The 9,722-nt window shown below is 37.8% G+C and overlaps 1 protein-coding gene across 1 annotated transcript in view; it reads left to right on the top strand.

Moving 5' to 3' along the window:
- Positions 1-348: 348 nt before the first annotated feature.
- Positions 349-9,722, top strand: part of TM4SF4 (transmembrane 4 L six family member 4) — a 26,869-nt gene continuing 17,495 nt past the window's right edge. Inside the window, exons 1-2 of the mRNA XM_004682117.1 lie at positions 349-522; positions 1,212-1,301. Of these exons, the coding sequence (XP_004682174.1) occupies positions 349-522; positions 1,212-1,301 (264 nt within the window). The remainder of the gene's footprint in view (positions 523-1,211; positions 1,302-9,722) is intronic.

Raw genomic sequence — 9,722 nt, 5'->3', positions numbered from 1 at the left:
AAGGTGCAGTAGATCCACATTCTGTTTGTTTTAGACTGTTTGACTGCAGCACTGTGTCTTGCGTGTGCTGGTGAATTATTAACAGAGGTTATTGGTCACCATGGCAAAAAATGTCGGGGTACAAAAAAAGGACATGAGGTCAAAGAGGATGTATAAAGGTGCATCTATAAAGGCTGTGCTACATTTGAGAGGCTGAAGCTACACCAAAGACACAGCTCCCGGCTAATTGGCTTTTGCTCCCCAACACGGACCTGTGACAGCAGCTGTGAGGCTCTGCCAGTGACTCCGAGGAGACCTTGTGAGGAGGCAGTGAGGGGTCTTTGCTGCAGACCTACTTTGCTCCCCAGCATGTGCACCGGGAGTTGCGCCAAATGCCTGGGGATCACCCTCATTCCCCTGGCAGTGCTGGGCTTCCTGGCTAACGTCCTGTTATTTTTCCCCGGAGGGAAAGTGATTGACAACAATGACAACCTTTCCGAGGAGGTGTGGTATTTTGGAGGAATATTAGGAAGCGGGATCTTGGTAAGTAGGAAAGCTTTAAAATCACCCTGAACGATATTTATACTCCTCCCCTCTTAAATTGGTTGTTAGTTGAACAGTAAGACCTTTAGCTGCTCAAAAAAGCCTTTTTATCAAAAAACCTTTGCAACAGTATTCTAATTTTCCCCTCTCTGTGGACAAAGACACAGCCTTTGAATTTACTACCCAGGCTGGCAGTTCTTATGTATTGGTTGATTTCCATGACCCAAACTGAGGTTCACCTAATTGCTTCATTCTAACTAGATAGTGTTGGGAGTGAGGGGTACAGGGTGGGTGGATATACTTCCTTGCAAATGGATTCAAAAGTGCCCAAGAGAAGCCGGATTCCCCTCCTCTACCCCTGCAATGAGTGTTTCTAATGGAAGCTCAGAACCTCCCATTTTGAGAGGGGAATTCTACTTGTGACCAATTTCTTATCCTTGTTCTACTACCCTATCTGTAGGTGAAAACTCAGGGTTCAGGTAGTAAAATCTTGCCTCACTGAAGCTGCAGGTCGGACAGGCGACACCTAAGTCTTCAGCAACACTCATCTACCCTACCAGGCACACTTGGCAAGTCCTGTTTTGCTCTTGGCACCAAGTGCCACATCGTGATGTCAGTCCTCAAACCCCAGGCAGGCTCGGGCCTCCTCTTAATTGCCAGCTCCACTGAGGTGCTTTTCTTGCCGATAGATGATCTTTCCTGCCCTGGTGTTCTTGGGCCTCAAGACCAATGACTGCGGTGGTTGCTGTGGCAACGAAGGCTGTGGGAAACGATTTGCGGTGAGTTAGGGGATTGGTGGGGGGAGCAGCTCCCCACTCTCATGTACACTGTCTCCTTGTGCTTCCATCTGGTGAGGATGAAATCATCAGCAGGCAGGACCCTGAGGGCCTGGATACAAGGATAAAGACAAAATTCTTGTTAGTCCAAAGAAATGATCATGGCGCATTTTCAAGTGCCATAGCCCCCATACCTACAGAGTGTGGGTACTTTCTGAAATTTTATAGGCAGGCAGAACTGAAAAACTGCATTTTAAAGAATGTGGGCTTAGAAGATAGAGATAGGGGTTACAATTCTCTCTGCCATCCAGAGGCCCTGAGAACTTGGGCACGTCATTTGCCTTCTTTACCTCATCTGCAAAAAGAAGTTGAGAAAGGACAACTTTCCCCAATAACCCCCAAATCTCCTATCCATACCACAGAGCCTCATTCTCTTGGAAGCTCAGAACATCTCTACTTCTACTAGATTTTGCTTCAGGACTTCTTTCTCCTTTTGGGTCTCATGCAGTCATCCTTCACGTATGCAAGCAAAAGAGATTAGGCATCACTGCTCTGGGGCAGAGTAGAAGAAATGTTGGGACATGTCTGGAACCGGGCAGGACACCATGCTGCTCCCTTGGCTCATCTGTAAAATGAAGAAGTTTGGCTAGATCAGAATTTCCCAAGCATGGTACACAGATATGCTAACTTTCAATATGTAGAAAGACATTCCCTTGTCAGTTCTCCTTCAATTCCTTTGATCCTAAAAAAAATCTTATTTTGATGGAAATAAGTCTTGCTGTTTCTAACTCTTAACTATCAAAAGAAGAACAAGCCTCAGACTTGTAACATTAACTAAAAATTCATTGGTACTGTGTTTATGTTTGATAATGATTCTAACTTATTATTTATAATTAAATGGTGACATAAATTAATAAAATAAGGAGTTAAAATATAGCAAATATTCAAATTTACTGATATGACAACGGTAAAAAAGGTAGAGCTGGAATTACTTGATGATAAGGAAGGCCAAAACCTATTTCTGTCTTCTGAAGTTCAGTTACCCATCTCAGAGTCTCAGAAATCCTAATATTGAACTTTTCATGTTTAACTTATCTTCAGTGAAAATATGTAAGTATTCCTTCTGAAGAAAATGCTTTCTGACATTTCTTTCTCATTGCTTACTCATAGATTCAATAAAAACAGTTATCATGCACAAATGAAGGGCTACATCTCATGCACATTCTACAATTGCAGTTTTCCATTGAGATCAAGGATCATTTGAAGAAAATATTTTCACATCTTAATAGCTTCATGAGTCCCAAGTGAACACTCATCATCATCATCATATTATTATTATTATTATTATTATTATTATTATTATTATTTTATGTCATTTAAGTCATTTTAAAGACATGTAAAAATCAACCACAATTTATTTGGTATAATTGTGTAACATATAAATGACAGCTTAATATGATTAATTTAAAGGAAAGGAGGAAATATATAAGTCATTTTAACCTTAAAAAAAAAATCTCGGCCCTCCCTGGTGGCGCAGCGGGTTAAAGCACAGCACTGAGAAGCTAAAGCCACTTCTGCATGAGTTCGATTCCCGCCTGCCCCGGAGGTGACCACATGGCGTGGCAGACCTCTCCTGACCCGCTCGCTGCTCCCCTCAGCAGTGTACTTCGTAGATCTGCCTGTTCTGCTCCCCACTCTGTCTCTGGTGAAGCCTCTCGCCACCCCTGAGCCTCTGGCCTGTACCCCAGTTCTGTATGAACAAATAAATAAATCTTTAAAAAAAAAAATCTCATTTTTCTCATGGGCTTCGGAAGTATAAGTTGGAGTTGAGAATTAGGAAAACTGGCCAAAAGAATCATTCCTTAGCAATCTAACAATTTTTTCCTTGGTGTCAATTAGAAGGCTGAGATTAGCCAGTATAAAACAAGGGTTTTATTTGTTTGATTTTTTTTTTTTTTGAGATTTATAGTTAATGCAGTGAATACTGCATTTGAATAGCAGTATTCAAAGTATTGGCAAAGATTAGTTTTTAATTAAATCTAAATGAAGAGAAAAAGGAAAGCAGAAAGGCATTTCAAGAGAATATTCTAAAAGGTATTGTGCAAAACATATTTTTTACATTAACGCTAAGAAGGCAGAATGGTGTTTCTGCAAGGATTGTTGTCATACAAACAAATGGAAGGGACTATCCAGGCTTTCCCCCTCCCCCCACCCAAGTAGGGTCTACCCTTGGTGTGATGACCTGCCCTGGGTGGAGAAGGATGAGAAGATTTCCCTCAAGTAACTCACCATCCAGAAGGCAGTGTCCATCAAGGGACCAGCCAAGCCAGCCTATACATCAAGACACCCCAGCCACACTCAGGTAGTCAACAAGTCAACAGGAAGATTCCTTGGCATTGTTTTGTTTTGTTTTCTTTTCTTTTTTTAGTTGTCAACTTTTAAACACTGGATGGTTTCACAAAATGTATCTAAGTATCTTCTCTTTCAAAAATTAAAAATTAACCTCGCACTCTTTGACCTGCATCTTGGCTCAGTAAAGCCTGCACTTCTGAGGCCAAGCACTTCCTTTAGGTTTCAGGCCCTTACTTTAGAGCTATGTTTCTTGAGTGTACTGAGGATCTAAGTACTAAGGGAGCACTAAGGGATAATCACATTTTAAAGCAGAACTTTAAAGGGGTCTCCCTGTTGGCCTCAATGTTAATTCTCAAGGCCGCGTGAGTTCAATCCCCCGCCAGAGAGCTGACTCGCATGGTGCAGCAGGCCTCTCCTGTCTTTCTCACTGCTCCCCTCAGCAGTGTATTTCATCAGAACTGCCTATTCTGCTCTCCACTCTGTCTGGTGAATCCTCTCACCTCTAGCCTACACCCCAGTTCTTTTGTGAAAAATAAAAATATTTAAAAATATAAAGATCTTAAAAAAAAAAAAAACTTTACAAATATTTTGTTAGAAAAAAAAAAAAAGCTGCAGCTGAAGATTTGACGACTTACATGTCACGAATTCCCTTCCAGGTATTTAAGGAACACTGGGCTTCTGCGGAATGCGAATAAGAAATGCTGGTGGATAGAAAGAGCTGTAAGGCAGAAACAGACTAGGCCAAGGGTTGCTGGGCTAAAAGCAGTTGCCTATTCCACAGATGTCATCTCTACTGTATATTTCCTGACTTAAACACCCCTCTTTGCTTTGTCTTTCTGGAATATTCCCCAGAAGTCAACTGTATCATTCTCTTCCCTTTCCTTGAATTAAGACAAACAAACAAACAGGATGTAAGAACTGATACCAGAGGCAGGATATGGTGTCTGTAGAGATAAAGAAAGAAAATGGACTAAAAAAAATTTTATGGTTATCTGGTGAAGCTGGAACATAGAGCAAACTCTGGGACAGAGAAAGACTGAAGCCAGTCCTAGGAATCTGCATGTTCTCACGTAAATCAGACTGAAGAGAGCTGTGAGAAGTGAGCTAGTGCAAAGCTGTGAGCTTACTGTGACTTCCAAAGTGGGCTTCCTGAGCCCTCACCTGTTTTCTCACCCCCAAGCCTCAACATTTTCCTCCCACAAGGGAAAGGCTCCAGGAGAACCAGGAAAGGGTCTAACCAAGCCAGAGAGGGTCTCATACCCTTTGATAGTTTTTTAAAAAAGTGATCTCTCAGTGGAGGGATAACAAACAATTTTGTAAGAATGTAATCAGTGATTATCCTGTGTAAAAAAAAAAAAGAACTTTCAAGCAGTGACACCATCAAAAATTTTACAGAATTTTTTGCTTATATCATGAATTTTATGACATTGTCCCCAACTGAACAATATAAATAAATATCAAATTGCACTCATAAAAATATTGATCTCTCAGGCTCTAATGGGACAGCTAAATAATTTTATCAACTCACTCATGTTAAATGTGTGCATAATAAGAAAATTTTAAAGACCTTGGTCTTGATTTAAGGAGTGTCTTTAATAATGGGTCTGAAGTTAAATTGATAAAGGAGATATTAGGGTGCAGGCCAGCATGACGGTATCCTTAAAACATATCAGTTAGATAAAGACCCACCCCACCCATAGGCAGGGCCCTGTGCAAGGAAGATCTTGGTCAGACCTTAAAGCAGTCAGAACCTTCCATGCTGGCTCGCCTTTGCCCCCTAGTGACACTCATGGGTAAGCACTTCTGAGGCTAAGAACCAACACATATTTTGCCTGCCTTGGAATGACAGCCAGTTAATGAGATTTAGTAAAGCGTTCTTTTGAAATACTGAATTGCCTTGAAAAAAAAAAAAAAAGTAGGGGAACCTACTTCTTCTCTAAATGTTTTCTATGCTTCAAAATTCTCTGCTGTAAAATAGATCTGAGCAACCATAGGGAGGAAAACTTTCCATCTTTTCCTTCTCCCCTTCTAGGCCCTTGAATAGACACGTTTTATATATTTTAGACAAAAAAACAATTTGTGAAGGTTTGACAAGATAAAGAAGTTTGGGTTGGTGTAGTAAATTAGTGCGGAAGCAAAAAGACATTAATATAGGCTTCTCTGCCCTACATTCCCTGTCTCTGGTGGTAAGGATACTTCTACCCTCCTGGGACAGGGAAGGTACTTTCACATTTCCTGCTTTCAAGGGAACAACAGAGAGCGTCGCAAGGGCTGTTTCTGAAATAATTTTATTTAAAAATAATCAGTATACCAGTGTGTCCTTCCAGGTGATGAATTCTATTATCCCTTATAACCACTAGCTGTTGTACTTTTATTGTTTATTCTGTATTTGCAGAAAGTGAAAGTATGTGAGACTATGATAATAAAATTATTATGATATAAAAATGGTATTTATCAAATATTTATTAATGTCATGAGAAATTAACCAAAACTTATAAATAGGCAAACAAGATGCCTGGGTATCTTGTCAGTGAAATGTTGGGCTTTAAGCTAATGGCCTACTTGTTTCTCCCTCCACTGCCTGGGTGTTACCTGGCTTCCTAGAGACTGACTACCTAGTTACTATTGTTTCGGCCCCCTTATATAGTGTGAACACTATGACAATAATAGTAACTCTGCAGGTTGCTACTATTGGGCTTATTTTACAAGAGTAATAGAAGTGTTAGAAAAGTGATCTCCCCAAGATCAAAAAGAACTCAGATCCCAGTTCATTTGCCCGTAACCCAAGCCCTTGACATAACACTATTGTGTTATGTCCTTTACCAGGTGTTCACTTAAACTGGGGGAAAATAAGTCCAGAATACAAACCCTTTGAAGGATGTCACATTTCATCACACATTCCTTGCTCGAAAATCTGTCAACTCCTTTCCTGAGAGCTTACCCTTATTACCAATTTGTGTCTTCTTCCAGATCTTTCCATTTTCTTTAAGTAACATCAACTTAGTGTGTCTGCTTTTCAAGCTATTCTACTTGATCTTAATAACTTTCCTTTTAACATAAGACACTATCGGGAAACCCATGATAAATTAGTTATCCCATATTGATCTTAAGACTGATAATATCTCTGAGTAGTGAATTTGTCAATTTGTGAAAACTGACAAACAAATGGAATTACTTAAGTAAGTGACTTAACGTGTACATAGATTTACATGGTTCATTCATTCTGAAAAGTTATGAAAAGTCAGTTTGCGATATTTGTCTTACTTAGTTTTAAATGAGATATATCAGATTTTCACACAAAGCCAGAACATATCATCATAGATTCAATTGAGAGTCAGTGTTGCTCTCCTAGCTTACATTCCCATCCCTGCTGAGAGAAGACATAATCATGAAGTCAATACACCCCATACCCCTGTAAGTTTTTTTTTTCCCAAAAATAACGTTTCCAATGTTCTAAACCATGCCATCCAGCATAATAGCCAGTAGCCATGGAATGATACTAACTAAACTGAGATGTACTCTAAGTACAAAATACATAGCAGATTCAAAAAACAATATCATGCTTTTCATTAGCATTTTTTATTGTATGTTGAAGTTTTAGACATGAATTAAAGAAAATATATTATTAAATTATTCTTACTTGTTTTATATTTTTACCTCTATTATGGTAATTACTAGAAAATCTTAAATTACATATAAAACTCTCATTATATTTCCTTTGAATGGTGCTGGTCTAGTAGTGAGGGACTGCTTCTAAACCACAATGAGGACTCTTTGGTAAATGAAAAAAAACACCTCATAGATATTTTTCATTAGCATGTCTTTTCATTTACTTAGACTTGCCTACAATGGGGATGTCTGAATTTGTACTTATTTGTCTTTAAATGTTTGCTTATTAAATGTTCTTGGAGCCATATCTGAAATCCTTTCCTCGGTTCACACAAGAATAGCATATATTAGATTTTCTTCTTCCTACCAGCCAGCTGATACTGAAATCCTGGTTAGTTTTGGCTGAAGGAACTCTGGAGGCTCACTCGCCATTTTCTTCTGTTTACCACAGGAAGCTGAAACCAGACAATTGGGTTCTTTGTTGATGTTGAGAGGGCTAAGCCCAGGTGTCCTTAGGCTTCCAAATTGTCTTTCTGAAAAGGCAATCTTTCTTTTTCATACTAATAATGCTATTATGAACATAGAAGTGCGTAAGTAGTTTTGCATTCCTGTTTTCATATTTTTGGATAAATACTTAGCAGTAATATTGCTGGATCATGCAACATTTACATTTTTATTTTTTTAGGGAATTTCCCATAGAGGCTGCACCAAATTAAATTCCCATCAACAGCTGAAGAGTAGTCATTGTTAGCCACATCCTTGCCAACATTATCTCCCCACTTTTTAATACAGGCTATTCTCACAGGGATGAAGTGCTAATTTATTGTGGTTTTAATCTCCATTTTTCATATATATATATATTTAAATCATTCTTCATTTTGTACATTTTTTTCATCTTGTTTGTGGAATTCCCACCACCATGTCACCCATTTGTCATCACCATCGTCCCATGTTGATCTCCATTTGCATTCTAAGTGATGTTGGACATGTTTTCATGTGTGTGTGACCATCTGAATATCTTCTTTGAGAGGAAGTACTTTTAGATCTTAGGCATCTATTTTTTGGGTTGTTTGTTTTTATTGCTGAGACATAGGAGTTCATAATTTTGTAAATTAACTCCTTGTTGAACATGTTATATGCAAATATCTTCTAGTCTATGTGTGCCTTTTCATTTTTGTGTTTTTATTCATGGTAAAAAAAATTTTAGTTTGATATAGTTCCATTCATTTTTGCTTTTGTTTCCCTTGCTGTTGGAGTTGATTCCCCTCATATATCTGTATGGTTGATTGTCAGGAGCATGTTAACTATTATGATTTCTTTTAAGTATGAATTAGAAGTCTTTGAACTATTTTCAATTACTTTTTATATATGGACTTTCATCTCCAGTTTAACACATGGCTGTCCAAATTTCCCAGCCCTATTTTTAAAAAGGTTTTCTGTCCCCCATTGTATGTGCAAGACTCCTTTGTCAAAGATTAACTGACTCTATTTGTGTGGGTTTATTTCTGGATTTTTTGACCAGTTATTGGTCTGTTTATTTTGTTTCACTACCATACTATCACTATCCAATACTATCCAATATAATTATTACTATGAACTACAGTTTGTAGACAAGAATTGTCATTCCTCTATTTTTCTTCCTTTCTCTCAGAATTGTTTTGGTTCTTAAGGTTTATTGTGGTTACAAATGAATTTCAAAGTGTTGTTCTATTTCTTTGAGAAATGTCATTGAAACTTTCATAAGGACTTCATGAATCTGTATATTGCTTGAGTAAGATAGTCATTTTATCAATGTCAATTTTCCAATCTATGAACAGGGAGTATCTTTCTTGTCTTAGTGTGTCTCCCCTTTCTTTTAATAATATCATAAAGTTTTATTGATATATTTATTCCTAAGTATTTAATGATTTTTTAAATTACTTTGTGTTGTTTTCTTGATTCCTTTCTCTTCTACCTCATTGCTTCATATAGAATTTCAACTGATTTTTGTAAGTTGATCATTAACCAGCTACTTTACTGTATTGATTTAATATTTCAATTAGTTTTTAAATCAAGTCTTTAATGTTCTCTATCGTCTACTGATTTTTTTTTTCATTTGTTCTTCTTATTCCAGTTCCTCTGAAAAAGGCTTAGATTGCTTATCTGAGATTTTTGTATATTAAGGAATACCTGTTTTGGTGTGTATTTCCCTCTAATAATGCTTTTAGCTCATCCCCCTAGAATCTTGTAGCTTTTCTCTTCATTTTTGCTTTATTCTCTTTGATCGCTTCATTAATCCAAGACTGATTCAAAAGTTCTTTGTTTTGTTATTACCTGTAATGGTTAATTCCAGGGCTCTTTTTATAGTTAAATTCTAGCTTTATAGAATTCTGATCAGAAGAGATACTTGATATACTTTGTTTTCATTTTATTTTAAAGATTTATTTATTTATTCATACAGAACTGGGGTACAGGCCAGAGGTG

This window comes from Condylura cristata, unplaced genomic scaffold, assembly GCF_000260355.1.
Source record: "Condylura cristata isolate star-nosed mole 26May11 unplaced genomic scaffold, ConCri1.0 scaffold00014, whole genome shotgun sequence".
In the NCBI taxonomy this organism is placed as follows: Eukaryota; Metazoa; Chordata; class Mammalia; order Eulipotyphla; family Talpidae; genus Condylura; species Condylura cristata.
This window is presented reverse-complemented; position numbering and strand designations above follow the sequence as displayed.